Source organism: Ipomoea triloba, chromosome 4 (genome assembly GCF_003576645.1).
Source record: "Ipomoea triloba cultivar NCNSP0323 chromosome 4, ASM357664v1".
NCBI classification, from domain to species: Eukaryota; Viridiplantae; Streptophyta; class Magnoliopsida; order Solanales; family Convolvulaceae; genus Ipomoea; species Ipomoea triloba.
In genome coordinates this window covers 25,313,244-25,330,555 of record NC_044919.1, presented here as the reverse complement: position 1 = coordinate 25,330,555, position 17,312 = coordinate 25,313,244, and the positions used below count along the sequence as shown (strand labels likewise).

At 34.9% G+C, this 17,312-nt stretch overlaps 2 protein-coding genes across 2 annotated transcripts in view; both read left to right on the top strand.

Moving 5' to 3' along the window:
* The first annotated feature begins 3,898 nt into the window (after nucleotides 1-3,898).
* LOC116016536 (probable splicing factor 3A subunit 1) lies at nucleotides 3,899-8,083 on the top strand. The gene is made up of 3 exons (XM_031256845.1): nucleotides 3,899-4,076; nucleotides 5,217-7,384; nucleotides 7,510-8,083. The coding sequence occupies exons 2-3, from the start codon at nucleotides 5,225-5,227 to the stop codon at nucleotides 7,777-7,779; spliced, it is 2,430 nt and encodes an 809-aa protein (XP_031112705.1). The 5' UTR covers nucleotides 3,899-4,076; nucleotides 5,217-5,224; the 3' UTR covers nucleotides 7,780-8,083.
* Nucleotides 8,084-11,802: 3,719 nt separating this feature from the next.
* Nucleotides 11,803-17,312, top strand: part of LOC116016891 (RNA polymerase I-specific transcription initiation factor RRN3-like) — a 9,340-nt gene continuing 3,830 nt past the window's right edge. The window contains exons 1-13 of the mRNA XM_031257332.1: nucleotides 11,803-11,951; nucleotides 12,890-13,046; nucleotides 13,715-13,798; nucleotides 13,898-13,969; nucleotides 14,061-14,132; nucleotides 14,221-14,457; nucleotides 15,461-15,571; nucleotides 15,659-15,778; nucleotides 16,265-16,390; nucleotides 16,477-16,545; nucleotides 16,695-16,798; nucleotides 16,920-17,003; nucleotides 17,112-17,205. Of these exons, the coding sequence (XP_031113192.1) occupies nucleotides 12,933-13,046; nucleotides 13,715-13,798; nucleotides 13,898-13,969; nucleotides 14,061-14,132; nucleotides 14,221-14,457; nucleotides 15,461-15,571; nucleotides 15,659-15,778; nucleotides 16,265-16,390; nucleotides 16,477-16,545; nucleotides 16,695-16,798; nucleotides 16,920-17,003; nucleotides 17,112-17,205 (1,287 nt within the window). The 5' untranslated portion in view covers nucleotides 11,803-11,951; nucleotides 12,890-12,932. The remainder of the gene's footprint in view (nucleotides 11,952-12,889; nucleotides 13,047-13,714; nucleotides 13,799-13,897; nucleotides 13,970-14,060; nucleotides 14,133-14,220; nucleotides 14,458-15,460; nucleotides 15,572-15,658; nucleotides 15,779-16,264; nucleotides 16,391-16,476; nucleotides 16,546-16,694; nucleotides 16,799-16,919; nucleotides 17,004-17,111; nucleotides 17,206-17,312) is intronic.

Sequence of the window (17,312 nt, the reverse complement as noted above, 5' to 3'; positions counted from 1 at the left end):
AAAATCCATTTTCACTTGACTGCCTTCGTCTAAATATTTCAATTAATGTGTTTGAGTCGATTCCATCCAATTTGTTTAATACATCAGTGCACAACGGGTTATATGCATCCCTGCTTGTAAAACCAACAAGTGGTGACCCCCCTGATTTTTTAAGAAACCTTAAACCATTCGCCACAGAAACACCGCTCTTTTTCAAATCCTTTAGATAGGAAAGATGATTTGTACACATTGTTCTATTTGACCGTAGAAAATAACTCTTGCTCGGTGGAACCAACTCATGATTATGAAGCTTCTCGTGCTTTGTCACAGTCCACATCACATTTCCATCTAAATCAAATTGAACAAATGCACAACAACCTGTCCGTACATCAACTTTTGAATAACATCCCTTTCCTAAATCCCTTTTAAACCCAGACTTTGAACAATGAAACTCCTTCATCTTCAATGTTTTTTTAGCAGCACTATATCTTTGCTTACCCCTCCTCACACTAAAACCTAGCCTGAAAGCATAATCATTATAAACCTCATATGCTTCATCAATAGAACTCACTGACAACCCTAACAAATCCTGATCAGCTGCAAAAACACAATGTTTAAGTACCCCTACCATGAATACACAGAATACATGTCTACAATACACATGGTGTATACAAAGAATACACAGAATATGGAAACACCCAAATACAAAAACACATCACCATGTGTTTACAGTACAACTAACATGAATACACATAATCCTTGTCTAACATACATAGACTGACTTCAAAGAATACACATAATATTCACACAAAAACACATAATCATCCTCCTAACATTCGATACACAAAACACATCACACCCTCTGTTTACCTACCACTACAATGAATACATAGAAACCTGCCCTGGAATACTCACAATTCCTTCAAAGAATACATATAATATCCACACAAATACACAAAACACACTACCCTTCCAATCGCCTAGTTGTATCAGAAACAATCCTATAACTATTATCATATAATCCAAACAACGAATATTACATACGAATTCATTTATTTTCATCAACACAATCAAATCAGAAAATCAAATATAAAAAACCTAGATTAGGATCGTCTGAATTTGCCAATCCAACCGGAGCATTGGAGTCTTCTGTCGCAACCAACTCCTGCTGTGCATTGACGTCTTCCATATCCTAATGCCTGAGAATCCAATAGCTATGAACTGGATATTTGTTAGTTGTGAGTATTCTTAGATAGCGAAGACGACAATCGGCATAACCGCCAATTTGAACAATTCAATGATTTTTTTATATATATTTGGAAGTTAATGGCGAAAACGAAAACGTGATTTCCAAAAAAACGGACGGTTAGTTTACAATGCTCAAAACGACGTCGTTTACGTACGTGGTGCACATTGCTATGTGCACCGTGGTCCACGGTATAAATTGCCCTAAATTAATTATACTCATAAATTCAATAGAAATTAAACCACAAACATATATAATACTATAACGATAAATAGTTAAGCCCAAAGTTTCACAAATCAAATTATAGAGTAACTTGGAGTAAACTTAAGAACCCTAATTACTCATGACTCGAGAATAATAATAATAATTGAAATTTAGAACAGGAAAGGAGTCGCCATGGAGTTCTGCCTGCTAAGATTTTCCCGTCCGCAACCTTCCTCGATGCTCCGTTCTTTTGCTGTGCGTCTCTTGATTTTCCCTTCTCTTGATTTATTTTCACTTCTGCTGCTACTCTCTTCTTTATATTTCAACCTCCTTAATATGTTTTGCTGATGTGTTATTCTGTCAATTAAGCTCCACCCATTTCCCAGACATTAAAGAAATATTAAGCTCATATTTAATAAAAATATATCATTGCCATCTTATTATCTCACAAACTAAATTTAATCAAATTAAGCACCAAATTAATTTATCACAACACTTATAATAGCATATTCAATCACTAAAAATAATATCAACTAAGTGCCTAACAACTGAAGAAGCAGTGTGTATACAACCACCTCATCCCACTGAACAAGTGGTGGACTCTCATGGATCTAAAGACTCCCGACGTAACCCTAAAAATTATATTCGATCTTGATTGGGCCTAGAGGCACCCTCTTGCTCGGCCTTTGACAAGCTTGGTGAAAGGGTTGCTCGTTGAGCACCTAGTTAGCATGTTAGGGGAATGTGAGGAGCATTTGGTCCATCTCTAGCCTAGAAATAGGCGGGAGCACATGCAGGTAGCAGCGTGGAAGATGGAAGAGGAGTTCTCCGTTGTGGAAAGTAGTGCAGAGTTGGCCCAGGAAATTCAAGATCTCAGGTAGAAGTTGAAAGGTAAACAAAAGTCAACTACCTGCGCTTTGTTAGTTACATTGATCTTCTCGCCTGAAATACTGGCTTACAAGGTGCTGATGGAATTGAAACTCCTCCCGCACACTTCCTATGTTGGAATTGGTGATCCACAAGACCACCAAGTCAGTTTCCAAGCCAAGATGCAAGTGGTAAGAGTGGACGAGCCCTCGTTATGCATAACGTTTTTCCCTATATTGACTGGATCAACCGAAAGGTGGTCTCTATCTCTCCCACTGCGATCAATCGGTAGCTTTTAAGATTTTGCCGACCTTTTCCTGACTGAGTATTCAAGCAATATAAAGTCCAAGCGGAACTTCACTCGCCTATCGACAATCAGACAACGAGAGGGCAGATTTTTAAGGGCATATTTAACAATTAACACGGTGACAAAAAGAGGAACGTTGTACCGTGGACCAGGGTCAACAATGCATTGTGAATATTTAAACAACATTGCGAAACAACATTGTGAAATTTGAAAAACATGGAACATGTTCATCACATCACAAAAACACATACTACAAAAGGTGAATATTTAAACAACATTGTGAAATTTGAAAAACATGCAACATAAGAGATAATACTTGGGCTTATATTCTGTGTATCTTAACATTCGAATACACAAGAACATCACAACATGTGTTACTAACATGAATACACAGAACTGTTGCCTAGAATACACGGAATATTGACACAAAATACACAGAACTCATCCTCCTAACATTCGAATGTTACTAACATGAATACACAGAATGGTTGCCTAGAATACACAGAATATTGACACAAAATACACAGAACTCATCATCCTAACATTCGAATGTTACTAACATGAATACACAGAACGTTTGCGTAGAATACACAGAATATTTGACATAAAATACACATAACTCATTCTCCTAACATTCGAATGCACAAACACATCACAACTTGTGTTAATAACATGAATACACATAATGGTTGCATAGAATACACAAAATATTGACACACAATACACAGAACTCATCCTCCTAAACATTCGAATGCACAAACACATCACAACTTATGTTACTAACATGAATACACAGAACGATTGCTTAGAATACACAAAATGATTGTCTAGAATACACAGAACGATTGCCTAGAATACATAGAACTTATCTCCTAACATTTTGGCACGGGGTGCACAATGCATTGTACACCCTGGTCCACGATATAAATTGCCGCAAAAAGAGGTCCAAGCGATCGAAAATCTGAATGACAAGACGGCTGACATCCAAAACATTAATATAAACAAAAAAAAAATCAAAACAAAAATCTAAAAGTACTAATTCAAACTTAAAAATTAAATTACCAATAAAATAAAATGATACCTGTTTTTAATTAAGAAATGAAAATTTTAATTGAAGAGATAATCAATCCATAGTTCTATGTTGTTTTAAAAAAAAAAATCTATAATTCTATGTATTTTAAAAAATTATCAATCAAACACTAATTATAATTTTGATTATCATTTCTAGTTTGCTCATCAACCAAACACACCCTACATTTCATATTTCCTATTCCCTATTCCCTATTCCCTATTCCCTATTGTCTAATCTAATCAAAGAAGAGCGAAGAAAGACTGATATTCATCGCCATTCGCCTCACAGAGTCACAGGTTCGCAGCTCACACCTCACATCCTCACTAGCAACTCTACGAGACGTCGTCGGGGACCGGTCTCCGCTCCGTCTCAGCGTTGCTCCGCACACCGGCGCACACACGGTATTTCTTCTATTTTATATATATATATATATATATATATATATATATATATATATATATATATTTTGAATTTCCCATAGTTATTTGTTCACACTTCACTGCACACAGACCGTATTTATTCTGTTTTTCAAAAATTTCTCCTAGTTATTTGTGCTTGAATTTTACTTCATTATTTGGCTATTTGCTTGCTTGTAATCTTGCATTATTCATTTATTCCCTAGTTTGCTTGTATTATGTATTATTAATGGATCGTATTCTCGTATATGATTTCCAAGTTTATGTTTATTACATTAAAATAGTGCATAGCCCAGCCCAGCCCGTACGCCAGATTGAGCAAACCTCTAAGTTTCTGAACCAAACTATATCGTTATACTATTGCTTTGTAAGTTCATATTAGGCTTTTGTTTTGTTTTCTTCTTTGATTTTGCTTATGAAGAGTGTGCTTTTGACCTTGAATAATGCTTACATACTTTTATATTCCTTTTTCTTTTGGTGTCTTATTTTATTCTTTTTCTGTATACTTGTATTGGATGGAAGGAACTTATTTTTGTGGGATGAATGATGGCTATTACTTTCTGTTTATAGTTTTACCAACATTTTTGTTGCAGTGCTGTTTGGCTATTATAACAAATTTTTGTTCAAAATGGAAAACAAAAAAAAAAAAACAAAAAAAAAAAAAGCTTCCCAATTGAGCCTACCCACTTCTGCTTTAAGCTTGTGATGAGATGAGGTTGAGCTCAAAAGCTGAGTTCGATTTTCTAATCCAGCCAATCTTTGAGCTTTTACTATTTGAACTTGGCTTGACTTGATTACACCCCTTTATAGACCCATCACTGAAGTTTTAGTTAGTCGGAAAGCTTATTATAGTTTTGAATTATTATTCTGTGCTAATTTTCAAAAAAGTGGCCTTTTCCCTTGAAGACCTTTTTGTTTTCCTTGAATAAATTTGAGCTTGGGCTGTTTGATATTTTTTCCCTAATGATATAATTTAATTTAAGGTTCATCACCATATAGATCCATCACTAGAGTTTTAGTTAGTTGTCATTCATATATTGGAAGAAATATGTGTGTGTGTGTGTATACACATATATGTATTTATTTATTTATATGACAAATGATCATTTTGGTTTTTATGTACAGACAAGAAGATGTTGGGTTCCTTGCCCATATTGCCGCTCCCTGCCCCAACGGAGGATGGGAATCTTGGTCCATTGCCTCCTGCTCAGTTGACAGAAAAAGAGATAGATGAGCTTAAGTTGGTGAATGAGGAGGACAAGAGCAAAAGTAATTCAGCTCCAACTTCAGTTGCAACCCATACAAGAACAATTGGGATTATTTATCCACCTCCTGATATCAGAAGCATTGTTGACAAGACAGCTCAATTTGTGGTGAAGAATGGTCCAGAATTTGAGAAAAGGATTATTCAGAGCAATGCAGGCAATGCAAAGTTCAATTTTTTGAGTGCCTCAGATCCTTATCATGCATATTATCAGCATCGTTTGTCTGAAGGTCGTGCACAGAATCAGGATTCTGCTCAACAGCAGCCTTCACAGCCACCAGATTCAGATGCTCCAGAATCAACCCCTGCTGTACCTGCTGCTGATGCTGTTGATCCAACAGCAAAGTCTGATCCTTCTGCACAGTTTAGGACTGTACGCAAGGTTCTTGAGCCACCAGAAGCAGAGCAGTATACTGTTCGGCTTCCTGAAGGGATCACAGGGGAGGAATTGGATATCATTAAGCTTACTGCTCAGTTTGTGGCAAGGAATGGGAAGTCTTTTCTGACAGGGTTGACCAGTAGGGAGATCAATAATCCTCAATTTCATTTTTTGAAGCCTACTCATAGCATGTTTATGTTTTTCACTTCACTGGCAGATGCCTATTCAAAAGTCCTAATGCCTCCTAAAGGCTTGACTGATAAACTGAGGAAGAGTGCTACTGACATGACTACTGTTCTGGAGCGGTGCCTGAATCGGTTGGAGTGGGAAAGGTCACAGGAACAGGCTAGGCAGAAAGCTGAGGACGAAATAGAACAAGAGAGAGTGCAGATGGCTATGATTGATTGGCATGATTTTGTTGTGGTTGAGACGATAGACTTTGCTGATGATGAGGATCATGATTTACCTCCTCCTATGACCCTTGAGGAGGTTATTAGGAGGAGCAAGATGTCTGGTGTGGAGGAAGAAGAGTTTGTTGAGCCAGGGAAGGAGGTAGAAATGGAGATGGATGAAGAAGAGGTGCAGCTTGTTGAAGAAGGTATGAGAGCTGCTACCCTTGAGGAGAACGCTGTTCAGAATTCTGAAGTTAAGGCAATTACAGAGGACCAGGAGCCACCAATGAGAATTGTTAAGAATTGGAAAAGGCCTGAAGAAAGGATCCCTGCAGAAAGAGACCCAACAAAGTATGTTGTCTCTCCTATAACTGGTGAGCTGATTCCGATTATTGAGATGTCCGAACATATGAGGATCTCTCTTATTGATCCCAAGTACAAGGAGCAGAAAGAGAGAATGTTTGCAAAGATTAAGGAGACAACCCTTGCTCAGGATGATGAAATTTCTAGAAACATTGTTGGGCTTGCTAGGACACGTCCTGATATTTTTGGTACCACAGAAGAAGAAGTTTCAAATGCAGTCAAGGCTGAGATTGAGAAGAAAAAAGAAGAGCCCAAACAAGTCATATGGGATGGCCACACAGGTAGCATTGGTCGCACTGCTAGCCAGGCAATGTCCCAAAACAATGCAGAAGATCAGTATGATTTTGCAAATGATGCAAGGAACCTTCCTGGCCCTCAAGCTCCACTCCCTCCCAGGCCTGGTGTGCCATCAGTTCGACCACTTCCTCCACCACCTGGTTTGGCACTAAATATTCCTCGTCCTCCTAATAGTTTCCCTTATCCAACCCCTGGTAATCCTGGCGTTATGCCTCCACCTCTTCCCAGGCCTCCTATGGTTAACACGGTGCCTCATGTGCAACCTCCACCTCCTAACATCCCACCTATGCCTGGGCAACATCTTATGGTAAATCGTCCTGCAATGCACCCGTCAATGTCCATGAATGCTCCTAACATTTCTTTACCACCACCACCTGGGTCTCAGTTTACACCTCTGGGTGCTCCTCGAGCCTTTGTTCCCCATCCCATGTCCCAGCCTGGGATGACTATTGTCCCACCACCTCCAATGCCCCATGGAATGCCTCCACCACCTCCACCTGAGGAAGCTCCACCACTTCCAGAGGAACCAGAGCCTAAAAGGCAAAAGCTTGATGAGTCTGTTCTCATTCCTGAAGACCAGTTCCTGGCTAAGCATTCAGTATGGGAAATCTTTTTGTTGATGTCCTTCCTACAATTTGTTCTCATTGTATTTATTGATCTCTTTTTCATGCTGCACAATTACTAATTTATTTGCAATTATGTTGCATTTTTTCTTTGTTACAGGGACCTGCCTGTATCAGCATTGCTGTGCCAAATGTTGATGAAGGAAATCTCAAAGGGCAAGTATTGGAGATCACAGTGCAATCCTTGTCTGAAACTGTTGGCAGTTTGAAAGAGAAGATTTCTGGTGAGATCCAGCTGCCTGCTAACAAACAGAAGCTGAGTGGAAAGGCTGGGTTTCTCAAGGACAATTTATCACTTGCATATTACAATGTTGCACCTGGAGAAACACTCAATCTTTCACTTAGAGAACGTGGTGGCAGAAAGAGATGAAGATTGTTAGTTGGATATGCCTTGGAAAGGTTCATATTGGAACTATGGTTGCCATCAAAATCCTTCTTGGAATATCTAGGCTCCATTCTTTGTTATGTTAGTTTTGAGATTTTATTGGTCATGTACCTCTAATAGTACTTTTTTCAAGCTTTGTTAACCCTTTTAAGCTGATGGTATGGTAATTCAATACAGAATTGGCATCTTGGCGAGACATCACTGAGGCTAATGGGAAGTTTTGTATATCTATAAACTGCAATTTGGCAGTGCAGCTTCTTTTTATGTGACTAATTATGTCTTCTCTTGATGTGCAGCTGCTCCTTTCCCAACTGAGCTTCACCTGCTCCGTATTGGAGGGAGTTGTTCTTTTTCAAATTTCATGTTATTGATGTTTTCCTTTATTATACATTTTTTTTTCCTTATTTGAATTCCTTATTTGAATGTCTTGTGTAGATTATAGAATGTGGGTTTCTTTTTTTGTAGAAGATGGGGCTGTGGTAACTGGTAAAAGCACTGCCTTTGCAGTCAACATGCACTTATATAAGTGGAATCTGATGCTTTTATGTCAGTTCACAAAAATCTCACATTTCAATAGATTTGGGGCCAGAGACAAAGTGATGACCAATAGAGACACCAAGGACAATAACTATTAATTCAAGTTTAGTTCACGAAATAAGCTTATAATAGGATAGTATTTTCATCAAAGTGTTTGCTCTAAAGTACAGTTGAACTTCAATTTCGTCTTTTCCAATTATAAGTCTCTTGTATGTTACTGGAAAGCTGCTTGTATTTGAAAATGTAGAAGTTTATTTCTCAATCCACACAACTTTAGTGTTAGATGTGAAACTATATATATAGTTGTTACATAGATATACCCAACTGCTTGAAACTAGTATAGTATATGCAATACTGAAGTTATGTAATGTAGTATAGATGAGGTACTTTCAAGATTCTGTTAGGAAGAGACATGACCTTATGTACTAGATTATTTGGATGCCTATGCTTTTATATGGTTCATTTCCCATTCTCTCATATGTCCTTTACTAGCTTGCATTTAGTATGAATTGGATTAGTATTTGGTTGAAACGCACCATAACCTCCCAAAATCAAACCAAGAGTACATGTGTTCCTTGTTTCACTCAACGAAGCAGACTTTTCCTTGCACCCACGGTTGCAAAAATCCCTGCCTAGACGCTAGGCGCTCCTAGACCAAGGCGAATTGCTCCTTAGGCGTCCGCCCAGTTGGCCGGCCGCCTAGCGCCTAACTCGACTGATTAAGCCGAGTTAACTTGAGCGAGTCGGCCTTATTAATTTTATTATTATATTTATATATATTTAAATTTATTTATTTATATAAGTAAGAAAAGTAAGATATATATATATATATATATATATATATATATGACATACACCCGCACACATGAATTAATTTTTTGTTTTTATAGGTCACCGCCTAGACTGCTTAGGCGCTAGTCTACTGACTAGCGCATAGCGCCTACTGCAACCATACTTGCACCATACATGCTCTACATAGAACTAACCTAGTCTTTTCATGCATGACATATACTCCATATGAAATTTTGAACTCATGATTTGTTTTTGTTCAACTCTCCTTATTTGCGTTACTTGATCATTCAGACCCTTACATATTAGCCATACTAGTTTTATACGCGCATTGCGCGAATGGGTTAATACCTAATGTTTATATTTAAATAAATATTTGAAAGTATATCAATGCAAGATTATATAGGAGATGTTTATACATGAGTAATTGAATGTCGAATTTTTTTATTTAAATATCTAACTCAAAGTATATGAATCCAAGATAATATAGAAAATTCATCATAATTATTACTAAAATAAATGTTTGCAACCTTGTAAATCGATAGTCTAAATATTTGGTCTAAAAATGATAGTCTAAATAAATACTACTTTTCATTTGAATTTGTCTAAGTATTCTTAATTCTCTTTTGAGTAACATTGTCATTGACTCTGTTTGGCAGAGCTTATTTAGGAGCTTATAGCTTATTTTAAGCTACTAATAAACTATAAGCTCTGTTTGGTAATGTTCCTAAAATAAGCTAGTAGCTTAAAATAATAGCTTATTTTTGAACGCTACCCTAGGTAGTGTTTCAAAATAAGCTAGTAGCTTCCTAACTTTTTTTCCATCTATAACCTTATTATTTTAAAGAAATGACTTCATTTACACTTCCCAATTAAAAACCTTTTTGGCTAAACTTTTTTGACTTTTTTCTTCAATATGTTTTGTTGTAATTTCAATTTGACATTTTTGTTTGAACATTGATTTTTGTATGAATTAATCTTATGAATTATAAACATTTTGTTTTATTTTATATGTTTTCAAATATATGCTCTTACCTTATACGGAGTATTTTATTAAAATATATTGATTACACTATTTTATTTTTAAATATATAAACAAACCTATTTAAATTTAAACTATTCAAATTGTATGAAGATGTCATTTTTAGTCTTTTTACATTTATCAGCTTATCAAAAAGCTAATTTTACCAAACACTTTTAAACATAACAACTAGCTTAACAGCTTTTCAGATTTCATCTTCGAGCTTATAGCTTTTCAGTTTTCAGCTTCCAGCTACCTTTTCAGCTAGGTTTGCCAAACATGGTCATTGTCTTCATCTTTACTATTTGTTCTCTTCCTTTTTGTTGGTAGTGTGTTATTTGCAATTCGGTTATTGTTGGCAGCATAGATGACAGCGTCATGCAATGAGATTATGATATAAGAGCTATGAACTTTCCTTTAGATGTTCTGTTTGGGGTTCATTTGGTTTAACCATTATTGTTGAATGAGTTATTGTGGATAAAGAAATCTCTAGTTTAAGAAAAAAGATTAAATAAATTAATAAAAATTTGAAAATTTAAAATATTATATATTCCAAAAATATTAAAAGGTAGTTTCTCGCTTCAATTTACTGGGTAATGCGTTATTTGAGTACTTTCATTGTCAACAAATCCCCCAAGTAGTTAATATGATTGGTTTCAAACTATTCTTTTTTATTTTTTTTCATGGTATTAAGGAAATACATATGTATCATTTTTTGGTGTAACTACCGATTTATTTAAATCAATAAGAGTAAAATAGAGCGATTCCGCTTCAATTTGTTGGGTTATTTGAGTACTCTCTTTGTCAATCAATCCCCAAGTAGATAATATAATTAATTTCAAATTATTTTAAATTTTCTTTCATAGTATTAATAAAATACTTGGTAAATAAATATATAACATTATTTTGTACTATAACTTTGATATTTAATTACAAGATATTGTAAAAATAAGATAATGGACAATGTAATGGATATCAATTGATAAATTTGAATGTAAAGAATCTTTGCATGAGAGAAAATAAAGACAATATAACTAATGAAATTATTTCTCTTATTTAATTTAATTTTTTATAGTGAATAATTTTTTCAAATAAAGGTATTGTAGAAACATAATTCGAAATTAAAGAAATACATATTTATCATTTTTTGTTATAGGTATTAATTTATTTAATTTAATAAGAGTAAATAGAGCGATAAACTTAATTATGTCAAATTTGATTGAGATGAAGTTCAAATTTAAGACATTTCTTATAGAAATTAATGGGTAAGTTAAAAGTTGGAGAAGAGAATATTTAACGAAAAACTTAACGGATAATCATAAAATTAAGGTTAAATTAGGTAATCTCTATTAATAATATTAATTTGAATTATTTTAACCATCTATTTGATTAAATAATTCATCTGAATTATCTATTTGATTAAATAATTTGATCGCTATTTTTTCTACCCATTTTAGGCCTAACTTTCTTTGGTTCTTATTAGTAGAGTAGATTTATGTACTTAATATACATTATTTGATAATATGATCCACACAACTATGCACGCCATAGTCCACACAAAAATGATCGCAGTATCCCAAACTCCCAGGCTCCCGGCCCATAGCCCAGAGCCCAATCTAATGTCAAATATGCTAAAAGGAGTAAAAGCCTGAAGGAAATAACCCTAAATTCCCTCCTATTCCCTATTGTGTAATCTCTAATTAAAGAAGAATGAAGAAAGACTGATATTCATCGCCATTCGTCTCACAGAGTCACAGGCTCGCAGCTCACACCTCACATCCTCAGTAGCTCGCTGCCTCACTGCCGCACGGTAATTTTTTTTTTGAAAATTTCCCGTATGTCCATAGTTATTTGTTCACATTTCACTGCAGACAGACCGTATTTCTTCTGTTTTTTCAAAAATTTCCCCTAGTTTTTTGTGCTTGAATTTTACTTCATTATTTGGCTATTTGCTTGCTTGTAATCTTGCATTATCCATTTATTCCCTAGTTTGCTTGTATTATGTATTATTAATGGACCGTATCCTCGTATTCGATTTCCAATTTTATGTTTATTATATATTAAAATAGTGCACAACCCAGCCCGTACACCAGGTTGAGAAAACATCTAAGTTTCTGAACCAAACTATATCGTTATACTATTGCTTTGTAAGTTCATATTAGGCTTTTGTTTTGTTTTCTTCTTTGAGTTGCTTATGAAGAGTGTGCTTTTCACCTTGAATAATGCTTACATACTTCTATATTTCCTTTTTTTTGGTGTCTTATTTTATTCTTTTTCTGTATTCTTATGTTGGATGGAAGGAACTTATTTTTGTGGGATGAATGATGGCTATTACTTTCTGTTTATAGTTTTACCAACATTTTTGTTGCGGTGCTGTTTGGCTAGTATAACAATTTTTTGTTCAAAATGAAAAAAAAAAGTTTTCCAATTGAGCCTATCCGTCTCTGCTTTAAGCTTGTGATGAAATGAGGTTGAGCTCAAAAGCTGAGTTTGATTTTCTAATCAAGCCAATCTTTGAGCTTTTACTATTTGTACTTGGCTTGGATTGATTACACCCCTTTATAACCCATCACTGAAGTTTTAGTTAGTTGGAAAGCATATAGTTTTGAATTATTATTCTGTGCTAATCTTCAAAGAAGTGACCTTTTCCCTTGCAGACCTTTTTTTTCCTTGAATAAATTTGAGCTTGGGCTGGTTGATATTTTTTCCCTAATGATATAAGCTAATTTAAGGTTCATCACCATATAGATCCATCACTGGAGTTTTAGTTGTCATTCATATATTGGAAGAAATGGGAGTGCAGTTAGCTGCTGAGCAGGATGTCATGCCAGAGGTTGAGAATGTTGACCTTTCTGATTCAGAGCTGGTCTATCATGTCAGGGATGCCCTTAAATCTGCTATACAGGTAAGCACATTAAACGTGGATTAAAAAATGTACTTTAAATTCTTTAATTGTTGTTATTAACATTTGATTAGAGACTACACATGGGGAATTTACATAAGCGTCTCTGTCGCTTATCTGTTTGCTGTTTGACAGTTATTCTTTTTCCTTGTGCTTTTCTTCACATTGCCTGATTTCATGATGTAAGTCATGTATAATTTGGAAGAAGGGAATTTGGAAATGTGTATTTTTTTCATAATGTCATTTATCTATGATCTATCAAGTCTTATGGGTAATTTTAGATGCTATCATTTTTCACCTTCCCTATGTTTTATAATTTATTTTGGGGGTAGTGGAGTAGAAGGGAGGTGTGTGGGGGACTATGATTTTTATGTTCTTTTCAAATATGTGAAGCTGCGTCCATTCTTCCATGTATCCCAGTGCAGAATTACTGGAGATGTAATTTAAAGCTCTGTATTTGTTTAAATCCACTTCCCACTGCCTGATTTGCAAGAACAAATCATTCAACAAAAAGTAAGCATGTATTGTGAAAGTTTGGGGTCCTTAGGCATTGAATTCATTTGGGGCTCTATCCATTTCTTGACATGCAGTAATATCTTTTTTACAGTTGCTATGAGCTTGCTGTTAATTTCATAATGAGTTATCTAATAGCTGAATGCGGCTGGTTTTAGGGTGATTTGGACAATTATTCCCAGCTTGTTGGAGTTATAAACCGTGATCAATACCTATTACCTGAGGAGGTCGCCTTACTTGTGGTAAGGTTTAATTCCACATGCACTATCATGAACTCCTAGACCTTTTCATTAGTAATTTAGTAATCAAGCATTATCTCTTCTTCCACAATCGCATGGCAGACATGTTTAAAGGCTTTGTCAGGAGCTGTCTCTTGTATAGACATTGTTCATCATCAATCTCTTCTTTCTTCTGTAAGTATCAGTGATAATTATTGTTAATGATTCTCCTTATATTTACATTTATTATCTTGTTAAAAAAACTCTCATGAGTGATGGCCTCCAGATATTAAGAATGAGCATGTGGAACTATGGGACTGATGTGATGGATGCTCTGATGGAACTAATTGTATCCTTGGTATGTTTCTCTACTGGTGATAGCTGCCATTTCATTTTTCAATAGTACATTGGTTCTTGGAGGTCAGTGCATGTTTTAAAACTTGCAGGCTGCATCAAGTGGGCAGTACATTGATTTATGCTTGGAAATGCTCGTGAGTAATTTTATGCCTCCATATACCTTCCTGCAATTACTGAATCAGCCAAGGGGTCTGACAAGAAAGGGCCAAGTTCTTGATCGTGTGCATTCAAAATTGAAAGACATTGCTGATTTAGTACCTCTCTCTCCTTTGAGACTTGAGAAAATAATTAAGGAGAGAATGCCTAACATATTTACCAAGGAAGCTGTGAGTTCAGATACCAATTATTTTTTATATATATATCTAATCTTCTATCTAATCTAATCTAATCTAAAAACATAATAAGTCTCAATCTAGGTTATATCCCTGGTTTATGCCCTTTTTTCTGTTAAATATTTTTATACATTATGCTATAAGAGTTGTACTATATAATTTTTTGGACAAAAGTATCTGTACCGTTATAACTACTGTTAACTTTTCACATTATTATTATCATGCACATGCATACACAATATTTTTTCCTTATATTCTTCAATGGTAATCATGTATGTAGACATTCTATTATGAGAAATAAGTTTGATTTCATTAGATTTTAATTAAATGTTACCATAGTTACATTTAGTAATTTATCATATATAAAATTCTTACATTAATAATATTCATCATACCATAATTATTACTCAAATTATCAAAATATGAATTCTACAACTATAAATTTTAGAAAAAGTATATCTATATACTATTATTTTAAAAAATATTTTAACATTGAGTTTTAATATTGGGCATATATTTTTGCACATTGCGCATATAAAATACTAGTTTGTGTGTATATATATATATATATTCCATCTTGCTGGCTCTATTTGAGTGCAATTGTGAGATCTAGTTGTCTTTGAGAAGAATATTGCAGGGAGTCTATTGAGATCTATATGCTATTGAAATTATGTTTTGTCATTCAAATAATTATAACAACATCGTGATTGGATAATCATCTATTAACTGAATGTTATTCAACAAGCAGGAATATTGTTCCTGTAATAATCATAATCCTTTTAAGTGCCTAATGTGAGCATTGCTCTTTTAGGTCCAGGCATAGATAATGTGTTGATATTTGTTGCATATGTGGCACATATTCTCAAGTTTTCACCTGTCTGTATTAGATTGTGATCGATGCTCAGTTTAGTTCAATTATTTTCTTTCCCTTTCTTGCTGTGTATAATTTGTGAAACTCTAACGTTTTGTAGCGAATAACATTTCTCTTTACCTGCAGTTGATTGTTATGTATGTGGAGAACATGCTAAAATTGGAGAGTAGCCCCTTAGGTGAACTTGTTGGGAGCACAATGCTTGTGGCAATTATGGATAGGCTTGTAGATTTGGATGTGAGTTGTATCAAGAGGAAGTTTTTGAACTAATTCCTTGTTGAAAGGGAGACATTGCACTAAATTAACTTATTATTGTTGTTTCAGGTGGATATTTCATGGGATGCTATTTTGCAAGATGATTTAACTAAAGGAATTTTTGACATTGAGCTAGAAGATCTAGAAGGTCCCATAGATGATGGTCAGCAAGAGAGTTTTGACTTTGAGGTAATCCTGCATATACGTATAGCTTCTTCAGTATTGGCGTTTGAAGCATACCTTAATCTACATCAGTACTGGCTTGTATATACTTGCTTCTTTTTGCCTTTTTTATGTTGCATTGTATAATTCAACGCTTCCATAAAGTTGAGAACTTGGTCTTTTGAATGTGAAATTGGTCATGGGATTTTAGGGCTGAGTTCGCTTGATGGTATCATGGATAATTATACATGAATTCCCAACTGGTAAGTGGTAAGTCATAAGTGATAGCTGATTGAGAAATACAGTAGAAAACCATTTTTTGAAATGATATGTATGCAACCATAAAAATTTTATATAATGCTGATGTAAGTATAAACATTTATGCTGAAAATTAAAATTGGCATTAGGTATAGTTTTCTTGAGCTTTTATTCTTCAGTCCTAAATTTAGATTTTTCTGATTCTGGCTCTCCACACCCTATAATCTCGTATTCTAATTTAAAACTGCTTTACAGATTCAAAGGGACATGTGGATACACAGATTTTTTGGAGACAGTGCCAGTGCTCAAAAGTTGGATAGTTTGATGGTGCTCATATTTGAATACTTCATATCTTGCAATGAGAGTGGCCGCCTTGGTCGAGTAATTAAATCTGTCTAGTCTTCTCTCACCCTTCTTAAAATCCTTTTGGTGCTTGGTTCTTATGTGTGTTTTTGTACATTGTGCAGGTATTTGACACACTTCTTCTGTCCTTCGAAAAAACTGTTTTGACAGCATACAAGTCCAAATTTGCCCAGGTAAAACTTGAATATTATCTGTTTTTCACCTCACAGTAAGAATCTTCCTCATGGTTGTGTGATCACATCGTTATATATATATATATATATATATATTACTCCATGCTATTTTATACTTCATGCTTTTTTTTCTTTTTTATTTTTCTCAGTTTGTTATGTTCTATGCTTGTTCACTTGATCCTGAGAACTGTGGTAAGAGGTTTGCGAACATGCTCATTCATATATTTGAGACAAGTGTTCATCTTGAATGGAGGTAAGACTGGTTGATGTGTGTGTATATATATAGATATCTTCTTATCCTTTACTATTGTCTTTTCTCTATCTATTTACTTTTGCTCTGTCTAGTTACTAATTGCTTTATTTGGTTCCTGCAGAATGAGTGCGGTTGCTTACCTTGCCAGTTATCTGGCTCGTGCAAGGTTTATGGACATGCCATTTGTTGCTGACTGTTTGGAAAGGTTTTGCCATCTTAATCCTAGTTGCTTATTATGGACCATGGTGGAATGAAATGTTGATCAAAGGGTTTCTGATTATTTCTTGTGTTTACTTTCTATATGTTGCTTCAGATTGGTGAATTGGTGTTATAATTATTGCAAAAGTAAGACTGGCGAAATTAATCCAAATCCCAGAGCTCACAAGGATTTCTATGCTGGATGCCAGGCATGTGATTCCGTTATATATTTTAGAATGATGATTTTTATTCTATTATCAATTGAAATTTCTTTTCGTGATGTGGGTATGGGAGGGAGGGGGGGGGGGGGGTTTTT

Excerpts from the sequence above, each read along its gene's own strand:
- LOC116016536 (XM_031256845.1), top strand. The coding sequence starts at position 5,225 with ATGTTGGGTTCCTTGCCCATATTGCCGCTCCCTGCCCCAACGGAGGAT. Across the intron at positions 7,385-7,509 it reads AGTTCCTGGCTAAGCATTCA|GGACCTGCCTGTATCAGCAT; the intron begins GTATGGGAAATC and ends TCTTTGTTACAG.